A 21,784-nucleotide genomic window follows, 5' to 3' on the forward strand; every position below is an offset into this window, starting at 1 on the left:
GGAACAATTTTCTCAGGGCCCCACAGTGACCTTCATGGCCCTGCATGATCTGGGCCCTGCACCCCGTACCCCAAGCTCCTAGTTTCCACCCACACTGATTTTTCTTCATTTCCTCAAACCCTCCAAGCTCTTTCTGCCTGGGATCTCTGTACAGGTTGTTCCTCCTGCCTGGGACATCCCTCCTCCCACTCCCTATGTGGCTGTTCCCTTTTCACCCTTAGGATCTTATCTTAAAATTCTCTTTCCCTGAGAGATTTCCCACCCCAGCTGTTGTTATTTCAGCCCCCAGTGTGTTTCCTAAAACTTTTACCACACCTTAAAATATGTTTACCTTTTTATTTGGTTAATGCCTTTTTATTTGGTTAATGTCTCGACTACTAAAATGCAAGCTGCATGAGAGCAGGGACTGGGTCTGTCCTGTTCCTTGTGTCCCAGGCACCTAACACTGGTCTTGCACAAAGTTATTTATGGACAAGTGACTGAAGATAAATCCTGGATGATCACAGAAGGTGCAGCCACTCTGCTAGTCCACTCCAGTCAATAGGAATGACACATTTTCACCAACTGCTTCTCACATTCATTTTAAGAGCCTTTCAGGTGGGGCAAGTGGGTCTAACCTGGGGTGGAGATGGATTCAGGAGGTCCAAGGAATAGGCTCTGCCACTGACTTTAAAGCATTCATTTGTTCATTCACGGGGCACCTGCTGTGTGCCAGCCAGAGTCCCTGCCCTCAAGGAGCACTGTCTGCCCAAAGGCAGATGGATCCATGGATCCCCCATCTTCGCGGCCTGAGCACGCGCCGTCATTTCCGGTGTGCCACAGTGAGCAAATGTGACTGGAGCTTCTCTATGGGTCTCTGAGGCCATGTCTTACCTGGCCCTGTGACCACCACCACCACCAGGAAGGTAAGATCCCCGCACAGGTCTTCCTGGCCTGCCTTGGGAACCCAGCGAAAAGAGCGGTAAGGATGGGCAAGGGCTAGGTCCTCCAGGTAAAACAGCTGAAATAATAATGATCCGAAAAGCAAACACTGAATAGGGCTGGCAGGGCCCAGGCACTATGCTAAGCACTTGTCCCGATGTTAACGCACTGATCCTCCCAACAGCCCCACCAGAAGGTCTTAAAGAAGGAAGGACGAAGTAGGTCACCGGAGGACACTCTCAGCATTATCATCCTAAAGGTCATTTCACTGATGACAAGATGGAGGTTTGAACTGCAGGGATTTGAGGTAGACACCTCGAAGCACTTTCTGACCACAAGGACTGTGAGAATCTAAAAGAATCCCCCTTCCAGGGCAGACAGTGGTCTGGGACACTCAGATGCTGTACGGGAAAGTGGGGGGATGCACACCGGAGGACCTCACTCATTCAAATGTACTCAGCGTCTTGCCCGGCTAGGCGCTGATCTCAGAGAGGTGGAGGGGGCAGAAGAGAAAGGATCACTCAGTGCAGTGTGTGCCCAGCGCCGGAATGACGGTCAGGAGCAGGGGGGGGCAGTGCAGCCTGCAGGAGCGGGGGCACCCGAGGAAGGTGTGCTGGGGTCTCCTGATCCTCGACTTCAAGCCTAGACGCGGGGCGTGTTGGGTCGGTGGATACCCCTCCCCCAGTGTGACTGGTCAGCTGGGAGCCGCGGGACCCCCAACGTCAGCGCGGTCTGCGCACGCGCCGTCATTTCCTGTGGGCTGAGCCGGGCTGGCCTGGGGCGGGGGTCGGGGCGAGTTGAGGGACTGTAGCGACTGCGCAGGCGCAGGCGTGTCGGGTTCCCCCCAACGTTGGGGAGGGCGTTCCCGTGGGTGCGTCCGGCTCGGAGCTCCCGCGGTGCTGACTGCCGGGACCCGGACTTGCATTTCCGGGGAGCGCGGGAGGGAGCTCGGGAAGCGCGCCTGGCCGCCGGAGTGAGACGACCCCCGGGAAGCGTAATGCTCGAGGCTGCCTTGGGGGACGTCGAGTCCACTGAGGGCTCTGGCCATCAGCGCCGTGCCTTGATGCCCCCGACGAACACCACGAAATAGGTCTGCCTGACACACAGATGAGGTACCGGGCTGGGGATCCCAAGGTCAGGTAATTTATACTTCCCACCCCTGGGCACGGCTCTCTACCCTGCTTAGAAGGCCTGAAATTGGCCCCCGGGCTGGTTGGCAGGTAGCTCAGAGAGGCAGAGGAGTTTCCTTCTTCAAAGGCAGGTCTGATTTTCCTCCTCTTGGAACAGTTTAGAAAATACTGCCTGTCCTGAAGGCACAGAGAGTGGTCCCACTAGGCAAGTAGCCTGGGTGGGGTTCTCATGAACCAGATCAAGCAAAGGTATGCAGCAGGCACCCCCTTACCTCGGCCAGCCACAGCTGGGTGGGTCACCTGGGCCTCCACCCCCTGTCCCCTGTGGAGACACCATCCTGACAGAGTTGGCTGCCCGGCTTCATCCCACCCCCACCCCACCCCAGCCTCGTGAGATCCAGGGGAGTCCCTCCTCAGTCACCCTGCACAGTGCTCAGGTGGTAATCCAGCATTTTTGGCACGCCTTTCCCTGCCAGGTGATGCTTTTGTGGCTAGGGCAGGGTCAGGTGGCTGCAGGAAAGGAGAGTAGGAAAGGGCAGAGCCATGCTGAGGGCATGGCCAGGGTGGTAAAGGCCAAAGGCTAAGAGATACCCCAGGATCTGGAAGTTTCCAAACATGGGAGTCATCTTAAGTCATCACTGAAAGCATCCTTAACTTCAGGGGTTGGGGGGGAAGCTTCAGGTGGGGAGCTGCTGTTCATTGCTTTGGCAAGAGGGGAGCCCTGCTAGCATCCTTCCTGCCCAGGCTGAGGTAAATGGGGCAGCCCTTCCCTGTGCAGGCCCTCAGCCCTTTGCCTCTGCTCCCCTCTAGGCACATCCTAAACTCCGTGGACACAGCCTTGCCTCCTGTGGGCAGAGTGGCAGAATGAAAAATGAACAAATGCAGAGATGGACTTGGTGGGCTTAGAGTGCCGACCAGATCCCTCTGGAACTCAGCCCTCAACCTGTTTGTCACTTAGACTCAGTTTGCCCCCATCGCAACAAATGGCATCACTGTTGCCCAGTTACTGGAGCCAGAAGTCTAAGTGTCACTCTCATTCTTTAGTCAATTAATCTGCACATCTAAGTTCTACACCCAAAATATTTCTCATCTTCCTCTATCTTCACTGCCACCAGCCTTGACCACCCCACCCCCACCATTACCTCCCTTCCAGACTATGGCAGACGCCTCCAGACTAGTCTTCTTGCTTCCATTCTTGCTCCCCTCCAACCCAGGCTCCAAAAAAATGGATGTTTTACAACTGAAAGTGAAAAGCCTTTTATTAGTTTTCTTTGTCCACTTGGCAGGAAAAATCCCAACTCCTTCCTATGGCCCTGGCTCCAATTTCATCTCTCCTCTGTGCACTCCACTCCAGCCACACTGGGCTTCCATCAATTCCTAATATATGTCAAGCTGCTTCTGACTTAAAGCATCTGAGCTTGCTGTGTCCTCTGCCTGGAACACTCTGCCTCCAGAGCGTGGCATGGCTGGCACCATCTCATCCTTCAGGAATTAGCATAGATGTCACTCTCTGAGGGAAGCCTGCCCTGAAATACTGATTCTAAACCTTCGCCCAGACTCATTCTCACAGAATCGGGTTAATTTCCTTCATACTTCAGGTTGTAATTATTTATTTGTCCCCTGAAGAATGTAAGCTGCATGAGGGCAGAGACTGCCTGTGTCGTGGCCATCGGGTGTTTGTTTTCTTTTCTTCTTAAGTGATCTATTTAATTGAAATATAACATATATCAGAGAAGTGTACACATCAAAATTGTACAGGCTGATAATTTTCATGAATGGAACCACCTGTGTGACCAGCACCCAGATCAGGAAATGAAACACTCCCAGCCCTTCAAAGTTCCCCACATGACTCCCCCAGGCCAAATACTACCCTGATTAGATTCATTGTTGCCAGTTTTGAACTTGATATAAATGGAGTCATGATCCCCAGAGATGTCCACATCCCAGTAGCCAAAATCTTTGACTGTGTGACCTTACACAGCCAAAGGGACTTTGCAGATGTGATTAAGTTAAGTACCTTGAGATTGGGAGCTTATGCTGAATATCTAGTTGTGCCTAATCACAAGGGTTTTTAAAAATGGGAGAGAGAAGTAGCAGAGGTCAGAGTGATATAGTGTGAGAAGAACTCAACCTGCTTTTGATGGTTTTGAAGACGGAGAAAGAGACCTGGGGCCAAGGAAGGTGGGTGGCCTTTAGCAGGTAGAAAAGGCAAGGAAACAGATTTTTCCCTGCAGCCTCCAGAAGAGAACACAGCCTTGCAGACACCTAGATTTCAGCCACTGAGAGCCAAGGCAGACTTCTAACCCACAGAACTGTAAGATCATAAATTTGTGCATGCCTGTTTCAGCAGTGCATACACTGAATGTTGTTGGACCAGTGGGGCTTTGCCCCATGGTTTTCTAGGGTGTTTATTCCTACTGGTAGATATACTCCGTGGACTGTCAGTCCATGACAATTGGTCCAAGCAACAGCAGGATTATCCTGATTCTGTCATCTCCAACTGCTATCTAAGAGCTGACACCTCAGCTACCTGTTCTCCTGCTCTCTTGAATCCAGAAGTGCCAGGGATGGGGGGATCCTCCTGACATAGAAACCCCTCAGTTGGGAGCACTCTCTCATTCCCCCTGTGGGCACCATACTCAGGGAAGCGCCAGTTGAACAACTTGTTCTTGTCGGCAGAAGTTGAAGTAAAACCAGGCCAGGCAGTGAGCCTGGGGGTCAGGTGATGGGGGCAGCCCCCCAGCCTTTACCTTCTCTCTCGTAGCTCTGGCCTGCTGTGCAGTTAGCCAACTTCTACCTCATCCCCCCCTACCCCACCATTCAAAGAAGATAACACATCATGAACAGTTGGCGACAAAATGATTGTCATTTCAACCTTGAATTAGAGGGCCAGACACTCTTCCCTGCTGAGAGCTGCTCTGACTCTCGAGCATCTTATTCATAAGCTCTTATCCATTACAGAACTTGCCCCAGAGTGTCTGCCCGCTGACCTGCTTTCATCTTCCTAGGGAGGATCCTGCCCCACAACCCTGTCCCCATCCCACCTGAACCCTCCCTCACCTTTGATGGCATATCTGCAGGACCAGTGCCTGGGGTGCCACAGCCTTGGTTAGACAGAAAGGTAGACTACAGAGCCAATCAGGAACCTGGCTAGTGACCCGCAAAGTATTGTTTTACCTGGATGATAAAGATGGTTGCTGAAACCACAATGGAGAAAAAAGTAATACATTTGTGTTGCTTCAAGCTGCTAAATTTGGGGTGATTTGTTAAAGAAACAATGGGAAACCAATGTAAGTATTTGCTCTTTGTGCCTGATGTCTTTGATCATTTTATTTGTACTATACAATATTCTCTTGCATGAGTATACATTTTATTTATCAACTATCAATGGACATTTGGGTTGTTTCCAATTTGGGCTATTAACAATAGTACTGCTATGAATATTCTTGTACATGTCTTTTGATTGACATATGCACATATTTTTGCAGCACGTTATATAGAAACAGAATGCCGGGTTATAGGGTATGTGTTTATAGCAGATGCTGTGTTACATTCCCCCAGGCTCCCCTTCAGGACGGAAGGACCTGTTCCCCCAGCTGCTGGGAGGGCTTCTGGCTGACAGTCCTCCCTGACAAGAGAGGAACTGCAAAGAGCTCCTCTGCGCCAGGTAACACCCATTTCCCAGGGGCAGCCTGCATCCATTCAATGACTGGTTGATATTCAATAACTGGTGTGTGGTGGAGTGTGTGTGTGTGTGTGTGTGTGTGTGTGTGATATGAAGGCCCTGTCCCCATTGCCACTTGGAATAGCTTTGAAGGGTCACCCCAGATTCGGAGCTGTCCAGGAACCAGGGGAGGCTTTTGTCCTAACCTGGCTTCTCCCTCTGTCAGTCCTGCTTCCTTTTCCCCTACAGCAGTTGATCCTTCTAAAGAAGTTTAACACCTTGTCACATGCTTATTGGGTCACTTGGTCACTTGTGAAGTGCCTGATCAGTCTTTTACCCACTTTTCTACTGGGCTTTCTTTTTTTGTGGATTGTAGGTGTTCTTTCTATATTCTGGATATACGAATTCTCTGCTGGATATACTTTTCACATATATTCAGAGGCGGATATACTCAATGTGCCCCAACAGTACAAGCACATGATATGTTCTAACACAAATGAGTTACCTAAGTCGTTGACTTTGAAAACTCCTTAAGGAAAGAATGCTTGGTAGACGCTGAGAAGTGCCGGGTGGTTATCATGGAGGAGGGATTAGGATGGGGGTGGGGTAGTGTGAGGGGGATGAAAGGGCACAAAAGTTATCACTCGTATGTTGGTCACAGGGATGGTAGTACAGCATGGAGAATATAACCAATGATTCTATAACATCTTAATAGATAGTAACTGCACTAGTGGTGGTGAGGATTTAATAATACAGGTAACTGTTGAACCACTATGTTGTATACTTAATACTAATATAAGATTGTATAGCAATGATATTTCAATTTCAAACAAAGGAAAGAATATTTGGATAGGTAAAACTGTTTGGTTTTAATGGGTATAGCTGGCTATAGGATATGGATTCAAGGAGAGGAAAACAGGACGTTAAAGGGAAAGGCCCTGAATGCCGGTAACACCCTCAGACTTGGCCGCTCCTGTTTCCAGCCACAAGCATTAAAACACTCAACTTCTTAAAAGTAATTGTAAATTAATATTCAAAGGGTGCCTAAGGGAGGAACCAATGGACCAACCTGTTCTAGGCACTGAGTTGCCAGATGTGAACAAGAGAAACAAGATCTTACTTTCAGATCTAGAGGGAGAGAGAGGGAACAGCAAGTAAAGAGAATAATTTCAGACGGTGAACGGTAGACTGAAGAATTGGAGCGAGAAGGGAAGGTGGAGTTCATCCAGTAACAGCAAGACCAGGGTACCGGGGAGGTCCCGCCCATGCCCCGCCTCCAGCTTTGCATACGTCTCTTGATTGGTCGGCAGCGGCCGGCCCCACCCCGTGGAGCGGGCGGCTCTGGAAGCGCAGGGCCGGCCTGGCCAGGATGCAGTTGCCGCTCCGGGTGTCGCCGGGTGGGCCAGGGGCAGCGCAGGCCGGAGGTGCGCTGGGGGCGCCCGCTGCGGCATCCGCGCGTTGCTAGCGCCCCAGACTTACTGACGGGCCCGGGCCCTCCTTGCCGCCGTTCAGCCCGCCGTCCCCGCCCCTTCACCCTTTGTGCCGCCGCTGCGCGGTGCCCGCAGCTCTTTAAGACCCCGGCCGGGCCGGACCGCAGCGGCGCGCCAGTCCTGCGTGGGCGCCCTGTGGGCACCTGATGGCGAAGGGGCGCGGCGCGGGCCGGGGCTCTGCAGCCCGAATCCGCGACGCAGGAGGCCCAGCCGGCCTCCGCCGCATTGTCCCGGGCCCCGCGCCCCGGCCCTGAGCCGCGCCGCCGCAGCGCCCGCCCGCCGCCCGCGGGGCCATGCGGAGAGCCGCTGGGATGGAGGACTTCTCGGCTGAGGAAGAGGAGCCCTGGTACGACCAGCAGGACCTGGAGCAGGGTGAGCGCGGGGTAAGGGGGCAGCAGGAGAGCGGGGTGCGCCCCGCGACCCTGTCCGCTTCTCCATTGTTGAGCGGTGTCATCCTGGGGAGGGCTGGGCTGGACCCAACGTGCCGGACTCCCAGGAGATGCTTTTGGAGAATGGGGACCTGGAGAAGTGGGGCGCTGCCAGGGAAGACCCAGACCCGACTGGCAGAAACCTGCAAAAGTCTGGGGAGCGGTCTTCCTCATTCCCTGAATGACAGGGACATACTTCCCCCAGCTCATCCACTGCATTTTAGAGGCAGGAACTGCCCAGGCACCCCTGGTATTATTGGAGGACCTGAGTACTGGCTGGAAGTCTTTGGAGGTGGGGAGGTGGCTCTTTGGTCATCTTTTGCTGAGAGGGGTGGAGTGCGTATACAAAATGTGGGGCGGGGAGTGATCCCACCCCGTCCAGCAGCACCCTTCCCTACCAGGTTTCCTGAGCTCTAAGACTCCCAGAAAGTTTCCCCAACTCCCTCCCCTTCTGTCCAGGGAGGGGATGAGGGGTGTTGGGACCCTGCCAGAGGAAGCAGGGACTTGGGGTCTCCAATCTGCCTTCCAGAGGGAGGAGTCCCCTGGCCTTTCCCCTCCTGCTCCCTCCCAAGTGGCACATGATTTGGAGGAAGTCAGGTTTGGGAATTTTGAGCAATGTTCCAGATTAGAGCCTGAGTAAAAAGGGAGCCCCTCCCTTCCCCCTCCCTTCTGAGGGTAGAGAGGATGACCGGAAAGGAGTTAGAAGCTGGTGATGAGGTGGCCAAGTGACATCATCCGAGTAGGGGGTGGGACTGTTAGGACAAGGAGGAGGAGTCCTAAGAGTGGAATCAAATCCAGCCCCCCTCCCCCAGAGTGCCTCCTTGTGGGACAGTCAGAGCTGGAGGGGCAAGGAAGCGTGTCCAGCAGAAGTGACCACGGCCACCCAGGGAGCAGGGCGGGTGTGGACGCAAGTCGGTTCAGTGTGTGCCAATACCCGCTGCTCTGGGTCTCCAGTCACCAGGCCACAATGCCTGGCTTTGCCCTCTAGTGAGGTATCTGCCCAGATCCGGGAACTCTGTTTCTTGGCCCTGACCCACATCCCCATGTGGCCAGATATGCTGGTAAGTGAGGCTCTGTCCTTGTGCTCACGAGTGTGGGTTAATCAGAGCTTCTGGAGGACCAGTGTGGGACGGGGGTTGCTGGGCTGAACCCTGCCATACTCTGTGCCCAGGAGCCTACCCTGAGCCTCTCTGTCTGGAGTGAGATGCCCAATACTGGCTGTGACAACCTTCTCCCCAATCCTGGGTACTACCGCAAAATTTTGCATCGCACAGACACCTGACTGTGGGTGATAGGATGCAATGAGAGGGCTTCATGCAAGAGGTGGGTGGAGAAGGAAAGACTGGAAGCTGAGCTTCTGGGAAGATGGCCTCCCCAAGGCAGATACTGACATCGTTCTTGCTGACATTGTTGCTGTCTCTGTTTCATTCCCACACCCCTAATGAAGTCTCTGGCATGGTGCCCAGCCCAGATGTGGGAGGAAGGAGCCAGAGAGTAGGGGTGGGAGGCATGTTGCTTCCAAAGAGAGAGAGACATCGAGATTCCAGCAGGGCTGAGTAGCCATGCTCTGGGGCCAGAGTAGGAGATGGGCCCAGGTGCCCCTTGCTTTTCTGGCCTTGCCAGCCAACAGTGGTCAGCCTTGCCTCATAGGTCCAGTAGCAGCTGGAGCCCAGGAACAAGGAGGGAAAACCAGAAATAAGACAGTCTCAGAAGAAATTGGAGCTTGTGACCAAACACCAAATGTGTGCTCACCATGGGCAAGTGTTGTGCTGAGCATGGGACCCTGATCTCTGCTCTCAGGGGACTCCACATTCCAGCACAGGAGGCAGAAATGGGATCAAAGGAGCAACTGTGATGAGCCACAGGGGTTCTGCAGCAGCCAGTGTCCCAGCAGACAGTGAGAGCAGAGACAGGAGGACCTTGTGCTGTAAGACTCATAAAGGTTTATGCACAGGCCCATCTGAGCTGGACAGTGAATGGGGTCCTCGGGCAGTGGAAGGCAAGCAAGCATTCTAGGTGGAGGGACACTTGTACTAAGGCAAGGAGCAATGTGAGACGATCACACGGGACTGGGAGTTAGGAGTTATCTAGACTGCTGGGCTGCAGATTGGAGGAATTCCCAGGCTCAGCTGCTGCGGCACCGCCCCTTGGGGCCCCGCATGGAGAGCTGGATAATGGGGTAGGGCCTGGGCCAAAGGCCAGCCACCAGGGATCAGGTGCCTGTTATGTCGCCCTGAAGACAGGCCCCAAATTTACTTTTTGTAGCTTGGCCACCAAGACCCTGTGTGACTTTGATGCTGTTCTGTCCCAGTACAGGGAGGTGGCTGGAACAAGCAAGCTCCTAGATTCTTACCGTGTTCCCTCTGCCCACTTCCGCAAGCACCTATAAAAATAGAAAAGCCATTAATTATTAAGCACTGGCACCCTCTCTGTCCACCTCCCTCCCCAACTGTGAACCAGGCATGGGGGACCTTACGGGTACCTCTTTCCAGGCTGAGAGATGGCTGCTGAGTCACAGATTTGAAGTCTGGGGCACCTGACCTTGAGTTTCAGCCTCAGGGGAGAGCTCTGACATGGCAAGGGGAGGCAGATGACTGGACCCAGAGTTCCTGATATTTGTGCCCAGGAGGTTGTGAGCAGGACCACCTGCAGCCCTACCAGGTGGTAGAGTGTGCCTCCTCCTATGCCCTTTATCTCTGTCTCTCCTTCCCTGTGCCTGTCCCCTGTCCCTTTCCCACATCTCTGCTCTGGAGTCTATGGGACTTCACCCGGACCCCAACCAGTGAGGGGCGGTGGGATTTCAGGGTTTCTTTTCAGAGGCATCCCTTTGGCTCCGAAGCCATTCCCTCTCAGGCTCATGGGCAGCTCCTCAGTAGGCATTCAGAGGGTAAAACTGATGAAACCCACTGCAGGAGTCCCCAGAAAACTCCAGGGTCCAGGCAGGGATGGTGCCAGTTCAGACTCAGTATCTTCCTGAGCCTGGTCCAGTGTGACCGTTAATCTGGCTACCACAGGCTATTTATTACTCTGGCTTCTACTTCCTGCTTAGCCAGCAAGCGCATTTCTCCCACTGCCATCCAGGCATCCTTCCCCAGTTGGTCCAGGGGGGAGCTGCTCCTCCCTGGGGCCTCCACCACCCTTCAGCTGGCTGCTCTCCTTTTCCCAGCACTTAGCTCCACTCAGTCCCCTGCTCCGCAGCTTCTAGACTTCTCTCGTGATCCCTCCTGGCAGCTTTGACAAGCTTAGCTTGCACTGTGATCCATTTTCTCTGAGACAGTCTCAGATTCTCCCCTGCCCCAGACAGCTTCTGTGTGTTCCCTTCCTCCGCATCCCTGAATCACTACTCAGCCCAGGTCACATTTGCCACCCTCGTAAGACAAGCTTCAGTGTCCTGGTTCGCAGTGTGGCTTGCAGCTGCCCCAGGCCCCTGGCCGTGGGAGTACACACACAGCTCAGATGATACCTGGAAAAGAAGCGTAAGTGAGGTGGTTCCTGACTTTTCCTCGCTCTGCCCCTGGACCCGTAGCTTTGGACTCTAGGCTAAGCTGCTGGGGCTCCTAGCAGGCCGCCCACGGAGCCTATCCCAACACAGGAGGAGGCCTCAGTAGCAGTGGCCTCTTCACAGACCACCTGATGGTTCCCAAGGGAGAAAACCCTCATGAGTGTGGCCTCTGCTCTTTTTCATTTATACCTGGATTATTTGATACCATTTGGACATAAGCTAAATGGCTCACCATCTCATTAGAGAGACTAGGAAGATGGCATGGCTCCCTCATCACAAACTGGAGGTGGTCTTGCTGGGCTCCCAAATTTCCATTAGGCACTCATCGTAGCACAGGGCTACAGTTAACGATCCTAACACTAAACTGCATGCTTTGTAGATGGACGCCTCAAGAGTTTTGGCCAATTTAGAGTTAAATTCATGCCGCAAACATCCTTATTCCCCTTCTAGGTCTGTGTTAGGTAACTGGTTTTTCTTGGCATCATCATCAGAAGGTTAATTGCTCAAGGCTAAAGGTTCTTACATGAGTATTCTTTATTTAATATTTTTAAATATTTAATAGCATTTAATTTTTTTTTTAAATATTTAGTGTTTTTTTAATGGCTGAGGTAGGTGTTTGGAAAAGCAGCTTCTGTTTTTCCAGGCTAAGTCATTGCAACCTCGCTCTAGGATGGCAGCTTTTTGCCCCACCCAGAAACTTCTCCAGATGACATCTGGGCATGGCAGCTCCCACTTTAGGCCAAGCCTGGAGGCACCATTCTGGCTTTTAAAACCTCACCTCTGTGTGTGGGAGCAGACTCCAGCTTTGTTCCTGATGGGCGGCTGACCGGCTCCTCTGGCTTCCCTGAGGCTGTGTCAGTCCTACCCCCAGCTTGGCTGAAGCAAGCACGAGGCTCTGCTCTCAGATGCCCACCAGGAGTCACTGGTCTGCGGAGCTCTTCCCAGGGGAATCCCCCACCCCAGGCCTGTCCGTGCTGAGCAAGGGGCTCCGCTGAAACAATTACAGAACTTGCCAGGAGCGGGTAAAGCCTATCCATCCTCTGGTAGAACAATCCTTGTCTGAAAAGGGGAAACATTAAAGAGCTGAGTCCCGCGGCCACATCGTATTGGCGGCAGCGGAGCTGCTTCACAAGTCTTGATCTGGATTTACACCGTCAGCCTACATGGAGGGCTGTTTTAAGAAACAACCTCCTAATGGAGGAACGAACCAAACTTTCCTGGACAGCGTATTGGCAAATGATTCACATAGGCCTACCCTTTGCCCTCGTAATTCTGTTTCTAGGAAAGTATCCTCAGGATATAGGTGGTGATTTGCACAGATTTTCTACTTCTGCTTAGCGAGCAACTGCACCTACCTCAGCCATTAAAAAAATACTAAATATTAAAAAAATATATATTAAATACTATTAAATATTTTAAAATATTAAAGAATACTCATGTAAGAACCTTTAGCCTTGAGCAATTAACCTTCTGATGTAAGAATCTTTAGCCTTGAGCAAATTAACCTTCTGATGATGATGCCAAGAAAAACCAGTTTGGGATTTTTATATGCTTTCATTTTTAACAGAAAAAAATGGAAAACACCTAAAAGTTCTAACAATAAGGACTATTTAGGGATGACTGTTTAGGGACCTGTAAGCAATAAAATATTGACATCCATTAAAAATGATGTGCATTGACAGAGAATCTATGTGGTTAAATGAAAAACAGGTACAGAAAAGCACGCTTCTGTTTACCCAAGTGTATCTATAACTGTTTTAAGCACCCAGCACTGGTTAGAAGGGTGGCTCCCAATCTGGTAACAGCAGCTTTCTTTAGGTGGTGTGTTTTCTTTCCTCTGCCCTGGTGTTCCCCACTCTTCCCACACCCCACACACAGACAATAAGTACTTACAAATGGCACTATTCTTTCATAACCATTTGGGGCCGCATCTGTTTATGGAATTCCCAGATATAGATCTAAAATATATGAGGTCCATTTTCAAGGAATTTTTTTGTCACCCTTTTTTTAACCTTTCTGTACTGTTTGATTGTTTACATCAACACAAACCGTAAAGCTATTTTAAAAGGAGAACTGCCTTGTGAACTCAGCCTGAGCTTGTCTAAGGACCTCTTCAAGGGCCTTGCTCCCCACCACCAGTCTCCATCTCTGGATTGAACGGCCTTTATCTTTTTTTTTTTTTTTAATTGCTTTATTGAGATGTAATTCACACACTGTATAATTCAGTCATTCAAACTGCACAATGACTCAGCCTCCTTCAGTGTATTCACAGAGCTGTGCAGCCGTCACCATAGTCAGTGTTAGAACATTTTCATCAGTCTGCCTAACTCTTCTTTAGAAATAAAGGGAATAATATATTATAGCTACATATATATGATATAAATATAATATTCCCTTTGTTTCTGAAAAGAGGTAGGCATATAGATGGGCAGGGGGGCAACATCCACCCCAAATGTCTATGTACCCTCGTACAACTCCAGACCCACTAGAGAGAATTTTTAGGAATTCCAGAACCTGCCACTTCCTTCTAATGCCTCCCTTTCCTCACCACTCAGCCCCCTAAAAACAGTTCAGACCCCCTCTCGGCCTCTCTAATAGATGTTCTTTACCTTTGGCTGGGATGGGGGAGAGGAGGCCACAGTCCTATATGGAGTACAGGAATCAGGGCTGCTGGGGGAAAGAGGATCATTCTGCTGCCCAGGAAAGGAGGGGTTTTTGGAGAAAGGCATGTGTTACTGGGACCAAGTGGTACCCAACTGCTTTCAGTGAGGCTGTAACCCAGCTGATGACCTTGGGAAAGTCCTCTCCAGCCTGTCATCTGTACAATAAGAAGTTGGGCCAAAAAGCTCTGAAGCCTCATGCAATTCTAATACCCAGCAAGCCCTTCTGTGCTCTCTGCCTCTCAGCGAGCTCCTAATCACCCTTCCAAGCCCAACTCAATGGCTACCCATTGCCTGAGGCTCCTGCTGACCCCAGGAAAAGTGCATTCTCCCTTCCCTATTATCCCAGAGCACTTGCCCCTATGTCTGTTGGTGTTCTTATCACAATTGACTCACTCATTCTTTCTAAAAAGATTTATTCTGTGCCTGCTCTGTACCAAGTATTGTTCTAGGTCCTGGGGTATCAGTGAATGAAAAGGCAAAAGCCCTGTCCTGTGAACTTACAGTTAGGGGAAATAACTAAGATAAATGAGCAGTTTGGTAAGTCAGACAGTGATATGTGCTAAGGAGAAAAATTAAGTGGGGAGGAGGTGCAGGGTCAAGAAGGGTGTGATTTTGAATCAGTGGTTGGAGAAGGCCTCCTAGAGAAGGTGACATTTAAGCACAGACCTGAAGGCAGAGAGGAATGAGCCCTGGGGGTGTCTGGAGAGAGGACATTCTAGGCAGAAGCAACAACCAGGTCCAGAGGCTCACTGAGGGCAGGCCCGTGTCCTGGTTGTTCTGGGGTCCCAGGCCCGGAATGAGTGCTCAGAACATTAATGGGGGCCCTGTGACCTCAATTTTAGCTGCTCACGTTTTTCTCACCCTCTGCGCCCCGACCACTGCTAGACCTGCACTTGGCTGCAGAGCTGGGGAAGACACTCCTGGAGCGGAACAAGGAGCTAGAGGAGTCTCTGCAGCAGATGTACTCCACCAATGAGGAGCAAGTGCAGGAGATTGAGGTGAGGAGCCACACGGGCACTGCCTGTGCTCCCGCAGCCATTAAGTGCCCCGTGGCCTGTGTGTGCCTCTGGGCAGCGTAGGAAAAGATGCCCTGTCAGCAAACACAGTCTTGGCCCAACAACCTTGTGCGGTTCACAACCTGTGCAACTCTCCTAGACTGCCGTATTGCACTACCATCTTTACCCTCCACCTCTCTTCAGACAAACACCCCAAAGCAAACCTGTTCCTAGACGTGGGAGGAGGGCCCAGGCAGAGACATTTTCCCGAACCCTGTTCTGAAAGGTTTGCTTTCAAACCCCTTTCGCTCTAGTACCTAAGCAAGCAGCTGGACACGCTGAGGCACGTGAATGAGCAGCACGCCAAAGTGTATGAGCAGTTGGACCTCACCGCCCGAGACCTGGAGCTGACCAATCAGAAGCTGGTGCTGGAGAGTAAGGCTGCCCAGCAGAAGATCCATGGGTGAGGGCCAGGCAGATGGTGGGGGACCAGGCAAGGGAGAGGCCAGGGGCCGGGTGTGCACTTGGGTGTGTGAACTGGTGGGTGGGGCTCATGCTTCTCCCAGAAGCCCAGCCAGGGAACCCAGGATGGTACACAGTCTGCCCTTGTCAGTCTGGGGTGGTCTAACATTCAGGCCACCACCCTTCTCTAAGCACTAGCTATGCACTATTCTCTGTTTAGGCACCGGGGACACAGTGACAGGGCTACAAAGCCGTCCTCCCACCCCCTGGGAGCTCACAGGCTGGGAGGGAAGGCAGGCGTGTAAATATTCTGTGGCATGCAGGGTGGTAAGTGATAGGAGGGTAGTACAGACAGGCACACTCAGCTCGGCCTGGGAGGTGTGGGAGAGGTGGGTCCTCGGTCGCACAGGGAGCTCCCCGCTGGACCTCAGCACCAGACAGCACGGCTCTGTGTTGCCCATCTGTCCTCAATCCCGAGTCGTTCCAGGGCAACAGTGAGGAGGGTTGGCCCCAGCCCTTAAAGTCGCTCCCATCTCTGTTCCCCACCCCACCGCCAGGCTGACAGAGACCACTGAGCGCCTGCAGGCCCAGGTCGAGGAGCTGCAGGCGCAGGTGGAGCAGCTGCGGGGCCTGGAGCAGCTTCGAGTGCGCCGGGAGAAGCGGGAACGCAGGCGCACTATCCACACCTTCCCCTGCCTCAAGGAGCTGTGTGCCAGCCCCCGGTAGGTAAGGGTGCCACTCATGGGCAGAGCAGCCTGGACCCTGGATGGTGTCTGTGTGCAGAACCCCCAGACAGGGTTGGGAACAGAGCTAGTGCATCATCAGCCTATGGAGAGACCGCTCCTGTTGCTAACGGTAGTCAGCTGCTAGTGTTCACTGAGCCCTGGCCATGTGCCCACTACTCTGCTAAGTGATTTCATCCTCATGGCAACACCATGAGGTGTGCTTTATCATCCCCACTATTCAGATGAGGAAACCGAAGCTCAGAGGTTATGTGTCTTATCCAAGGTCACCTGTTTAATGAGGCAGATTTCTAACCCAGGAGGAGTTAACACTGCACCCCTCTGTTCCCATTAAATCTTCTTGATGGGATGGCTTCTTAGTATTGTGTATTTAGTGCATGTTTTACAGGTTCTGGCAGGAGACAGACAGCACCTTGCATAAAGTAACTGAAGAGCGATTAATAAAGAGGGGTGGGCAAGGGGTAGGGAAACCCAGGGTTGAAATAGTGAGGAGCTGTTACCATTCCTAGTCCTAAAGGGGCCCGAGGAAGGGAGGTAACTAGAACCTAGGAAGCTTGGAGGATGCTGCCTGGCCTGGGAATGAGCCTGGTGACGACCTTCCGCCTACCTCCCTCTGCCCCCACCCTCCAACCTTCTGCCCATGCCTCCCACTGGCTGAGCTCAAGAGAGAGCCAGGAAAGCTGGCTGAAGCAGCCCACAGTGGTCAGCCTCCCAGGACCGAAAGCAGCAAGGAGAAGGGTGGAGAGCGGATCTAGAGACCAAACAGGATATCATGCCCAGTGGTTGGTCAAGAGAGAGGGAAGCATCTGGGGCTGGCCCAGGGCCCAGGCCGTGACCACCACCCTCTCTGCCCACCTGCTCCCGCTCCCTCCCAGGTGCGAGGATACCTTCCGCCTGCACAGTTCCTCCCTGGAGCTGGGCCCGCGGCCCCTGGAGCAGGAGAATGAGCGGCTGCAGACCTTGGTGGGCGTGCTGCGGTCCCAGGTGAGCCAGGAGCGGCAGCGCAAGGAGCGGGCGGAGCGTGAGTACGCGGCGGTGCTCCAGGAGTACTCGGAGCTGGAGCGGCAGCTGTGCGAGATGGAGGGCTGCCGCCTTCGTGTGCAGGAGCTGGAGGCTGAGCTGCTGGAGCTGCAGCAGATGAAGCAGGCAAAGACCTACCTGCTGGGCCGGGAGGACCACCTGGCCGAGGCCCTGCTCGCGCCCCTTACCCAGACCCCTGAGGCTGATGACCCCCAGCCAGGCATCGGGGACGACTCGGACACCCAGGATGGTGTCTCCTCTCCAGCCGCCTCTCCAGGCCATGCCGTGCGCAAGAGCTGCAGCGACACAGCGCTCAACGCCATTGTGGCCAAAGACCCAGCCAGCCGACACGCGGGCAACCTCACGCTGCATGCCAACAGCGTGCGCAAGCGGGGCATGTCCATCCTGCGGGAGGTGGACGAGCAGTACCACGCGCTGCTCGAGAAGTACGAGGAGCTGCTGAGCAAGTGTCGGCAGCACGGGGCTGGGGTCCGGCATGCTGGCGTGCAGACCTCGAGGCCCATCTCCCGGGACAGCTCGTGGAGGGACCTTCAGGGGAGCGAGGAAGGCCAGGGGGAGACCAAGCCCGGGGAGAAGAGCCTGAGCCAGCATGTGGAGGCTGTGGACAAGCGGCTGGAGCAGAGCCAGCCTGAGTACAAGGCACTCTTCAAGGAGATCTTCTCCAGGATCCAGAAGACCAAGGCTGACATCAGTGCCACCAAAGTCAAGACGCACAGCAGCAAGTGACCCTTTCCCTGCCTGCAGCCTACAGCCTCCCCCAGGGTCAGGCTATGGGGTCCCTCATGCCTGGGCCATGCAGCCTCTAGTGAATGAAGGAGCCCTTTAGCAGCAATATAGCCCAGAGGAGGCTGACCTCTGGCCCAGGGAACCGCAGCATGTTCCCTGCAGACCTGGGAGGTGGTCAACACGTCCCACCTCCCAGGAACTTCCACTATCCTGCATCAGCCCAAAGGTGCAGCTAATAGTTTCAAAGCCAAATGTCCCCACTCACCTGGGGGGTCCCAGCTCCTCTAGCCCCAAGCTTCCTGTCCCCAGGCCTTGCTTTTAGATTTGTGGCCAGGCTTCCTGAATGCCATTCTGGACCAGCTGGCTTTTTTTTTGCAAAGTTTGGTGATTTTTAGAGATTTGCAATGCAAGGTCTCCTTGACCCCTTGCCACAACTGGAAACACTTGAAGGGGGACCCCATAGCCAGCTATTGCAGGTTCCGGAGGTCTTCTGGACCACCCACTGCGTCTCCCCAGCTGTGACACTCTTGTTAGTCCTTAGCACCAGTTGTCCACCCCCAGACACCCCCAGGGTTCTGACCAGGTCAGAGATGGCCCCTGCCAGGCAGTGCAGAAGGCCTCAGGCCCCAAGTGCACCTCCACTCCAGCCCTGTTGAGGGTGGGCCTTTCCCTAGAACCCCTCAGCCCACCGTAGATCTATAGCCAATCAGAGGAGAGAAACAGTGGGCCTCTTGGCAGCCATACATAAGCAGCGCACCTTGTTCCCCTCAGAGCCAGCCTCCTCAGGTTCCAGCCCCGGAAATGCCTTCTGGGCATGAAGCCTTCCACGGGTCTGGGCCACAGTGAGTCTCCATCTCTGCACATCGCTTCTGACTCGCCGAGCTTGGCCTCTGCCTGCTACCATCTCAGGGACCATGATGTGTCTCATTCATTCCCATGCTCCCCACAGGCCAACCTCGCTGCAGGTCACACCTGTCATACCCAGAATGCCCCAGGCATGTGCCATCAGCCAGTGGTCCCACTGTCTGCCCCTCCCCTTGGCTGGGGACTGCCCAAGTTCCTCACCCCACCTGAACAGTATTGAGACAGGATGGGGAACATGTTTGCTCCCTCTCATAAAATGCCTGCTCTTCTCGCCTTTGGGGGGGATTTTGAGGACCCAGCTGGGTCAACGGTTTTTAAGCTTCAGAAAGTGCAGCTTCAGCTAAGATGCCCAGGTCCCCAGCTTGCCCTAAGCAGTTCTTTAGGGCTTCCAGTTCTCCGTCTGCTGCCCATCCTGAGATCCTAGAAATCAGAGATGCCAATGCTGGTGGAAGGTGGTGGCCCTGGCCTCTGTGCCGGGAGCCCAGCGGGAACCTTCATGCCTTACTTGTTTCTAGGGGGTAAAGGGGTTTTCTTAACAAGCCTGCCCGACCTCCCTGGAGGCACCACCTTGCTCTCCAGGTGGCACTGTGATGAGAGCTGTCGGCTGGTCCTTCTGTTCACACATCTGAGAACTCTTTGTCCTTTGGAGCTGGGCAGCTTCCAGCCCTCTGTGTGTCTCTGTCGTCTAGGGTGGAGGGATGGGGTAGGATGGGGTGGGGGAGGGGCTCCTGCCTGTTTGTTCCCCATTTCTGTAGTGGCCAACCAGCATCACCTTTGAAGTATACGTGAGAGAAATATATTTACAAATGCTTTATTCTCTTCTTTAATAAAAAATGCACCAGTATTCTAAAAGCAGAAGTGGCCCTGAAGCCATGGTCTTGTCTCTGTACATCTCACACACCTGCCTCCCATCCCAGAGCCAGTCTCTCCACCCCTGTGGGTATATTTTTCCTGCCCTTCCTTCCTTCCTGTCACCATTTTGTCTTTCCTCACATCCCCAGGGTCTCTCCTGCCAGTCTCCTCCTGGAGAGTGACAGCCGTCCCCATCCCAAGGCCAAACACACTGCCCCTCTGTGGTGAGGGGAATCGGTCCCCCTTGTCCCTGCCTCCGCAAACAGGCCTGCTCCGCTCTCCCTGCACACCCTGAGCTGAAAGCCTGGGGGTGTTCTCAGGGGAGATACGGGGGGGGGGGGGTGAAGGCAGCAGCTTCCAGGAAGAAGGGAGCAGCTGTACCCACTCACGCCAGAAGGCATGCTCTGTGCTGCCTGCCCAGCTCTTCAGGGAAGAAGAAAAGGGGGTCTGGAATAGAGCTAGTCAGACTGCATTTCCCACCCCAGCACTACAGAGGAAAAAGAAGCCATAGTGTCTCTGGAAGTAAAAGGACGTTCCTTCAAGGAACCCAAATGTACTTAAGCATCCTTTTGTGGCAGCTAACTTTGATTGCCTGCTGACTTCGTGCTGGTGGTGTTAAGTGCTTTGCATGTGTTAATACTCTGAGCAACCTTATGAGGCAGCTATAAAACCTGTTTTATTGATGATGATCCTGAGGCTTAGAGGTTTTTAAGTTCATGATTCAAAGTCAGATAGAAATATCCAAACCCAGACCTGACCAATTCCACTCTGCAATAGTGCATGCTCCCTATCTCCATATGATGTTGAGTTTTAAGAGCCGGTCTGACCCAGGGCACTCCGGAAAAGAAGAAAGGAAAATCCTGTGGATCCCCTACATGGGAGTGGTACCCCATCTTAGGCCAGAGAGCAGGGCAAGCTCCTCCACTGCCAGGAATGGCTTGGTGATTCTTGATTTCTTCCTCTCTTCTCAGCCCTGTGAATGCCCCCTTCCTGAAGCACTGTTTCAGCCTATAGAGGAGGGAAAAGGGGGAGAAGGCTGGCCTCGTTCAGTGCCCACGTTTTTTAAGGGAATAATGATACCTCTCAAGCCTGTTTTTCCCACAGGAAACCGTCTATTCTGGATGGTTCATGACAGCAGCAGGTGAAAGGAGTTTGCCAGCTGCTCTTCTCTCCACCCCAGGGTAGCTTGTCTCATTCTCTCCCCTACCCCCTCCCTCTCTTAGAATCCAGGCCACCAGATGGCCCAAGCAGGCTGTTTATTTGGGGCCATGGAAACCTACAGCATCCTTTTCCTATCATTGTAGGTCAGGCACAGGGCTGGAGCCCAGACTTAGAGCAATGATGCCATGTAATGGTGCTGACGTTATTCATAATCCCTGAGCTGGCAACCTAGGTGTCTTCCTGGCTTTTCTCCCCAAGCAGCTTATCACAGTCACCATGGAGACACCTCTGCTCCTTCTCAGGTCTTGGAACTAAGACAGGAAGAGACCCAGGAGACTCCCCTTCCAGCCTAGAGCCCAAAAGGCATATGCCAATTGCTATTATACTAGTTTGGGTTTACAAAGCCAATGCCCGGGAAGTGGTTTATTCCCTCCTAAAGGTAAAGCTTTGATTTTATGACAGTCTCCTGTTTAAAACTGCCAGCATTCCCAGAGGTATATTTTCCCAGGCAATTATGCTCTTCCTAAATATAGAACTCTTCATTAAGAAACAACCATTAGTATTACTAATCATTGCTTTCATTGAGATGTTTTCATTTACCACACACCACCTCTCAAAGTAACCAAGCCAACATTTAGCTGTTTCCAAACACTGCTTGTCCTACATCAAATCTTTCTCAGAACTTCTCAGTTTTGGAGTTCATGTCTTAACAGCCCTGTAAAAACGCTCTGCTTAGCCTGTCTGTGGCTGTCTGATCTCTTAACTACTTCACGAGCCTCCCCTCGTGTCCTGGCTAGAAACTGCCAACATGGTCCACAAAACTGCTGTTGTCACTATGAAGCCAGGGTAGGGACGGGCTGTGTGTGTGTCCACTTTTTAAAACATTTTTCTCGACCTGCCTGCCACCCATTTCATGTGTCCTCCAGAGCCTTCACACACATGCTCAGCAGGAATTTTGCTTATAGGCTACTTTGTGAATGAGCCTGAAGTTACTAAAACTCAACTCAGGAGGAGCTCAGCTTTCAAAAACACATTCCCCCAAAATTCATCTCATCCATATTTACTGAGTACCTGTGATGTGCCAGGATCTGGGTGCCGGGCATTGAGCCAGCGACCTCCCGGAGCTTATTAAATTCTGGGTA

The 21,784-nt window shown here is 52.8% G+C and overlaps 1 protein-coding gene across 5 annotated transcripts; it reads left to right on the forward strand.

Annotated features, from left to right (window-relative positions):
• Positions 1-1,747: 1,747 nt before the first annotated feature.
• CDR2L (cerebellar degeneration related protein 2 like) lies at positions 1,748-19,487 on the forward strand. Of its 5 annotated transcripts, none has more exons than XM_036900055.2 (7): positions 1,752-2,033; positions 5,613-5,718; positions 6,755-7,577; positions 14,684-14,796; positions 15,108-15,256; positions 15,813-15,977; positions 16,874-19,487. In XM_036900055.2, exons 3-7 carry the CDS (start codon positions 7,499-7,501, stop codon positions 17,763-17,765), a joined length of 1,398 nt encoding a protein of 465 aa, XP_036755950.2. In that variant the 5' UTR covers positions 1,752-2,033; positions 5,613-5,718; positions 6,755-7,498; the 3' UTR covers positions 17,766-19,487. The 5 variants fall into 5 exon arrangements, with proteins under 5 accessions (XP_057357668.1, XP_036755950.2, XP_057357670.1 ...); XM_057501687.1 differs by having other exon boundaries at positions 6,842-7,577; XM_057501685.1 differs by lacking the exon at positions 6,755-7,577 and having other exon boundaries at positions 1,748-2,055.
• The last annotated feature ends 2,297 nt before the right edge of the window (positions 19,488-21,784 follow it).

This window comes from Manis pentadactyla, chromosome 4 (assembly GCF_030020395.1).
Source record: "Manis pentadactyla isolate mManPen7 chromosome 4, mManPen7.hap1, whole genome shotgun sequence".
Lineage (NCBI taxonomy): Eukaryota > Metazoa > Chordata > Mammalia > Pholidota > Manidae > Manis > Manis pentadactyla.

Coding starts and splice junctions, on each gene's coding strand:
- CDR2L (XM_057501685.1), top strand. CDS start 2,029: ATGAGGTACCGGGCTGGGGATCCCAAG. Junction 5,719..14,683: donor AAAGAGCTCCTCTGCGCCAG/GTAACACCCATT, acceptor GACCACTGCTAG/ACCTGCACTTGGCTGCAGAG. Junction 15,978..16,873: donor GAGCTGTGTGCCAGCCCCCG/GTAGGTAAGGGT, acceptor GCTCCCTCCCAG/GTGCGAGGATACCTTCCGCC.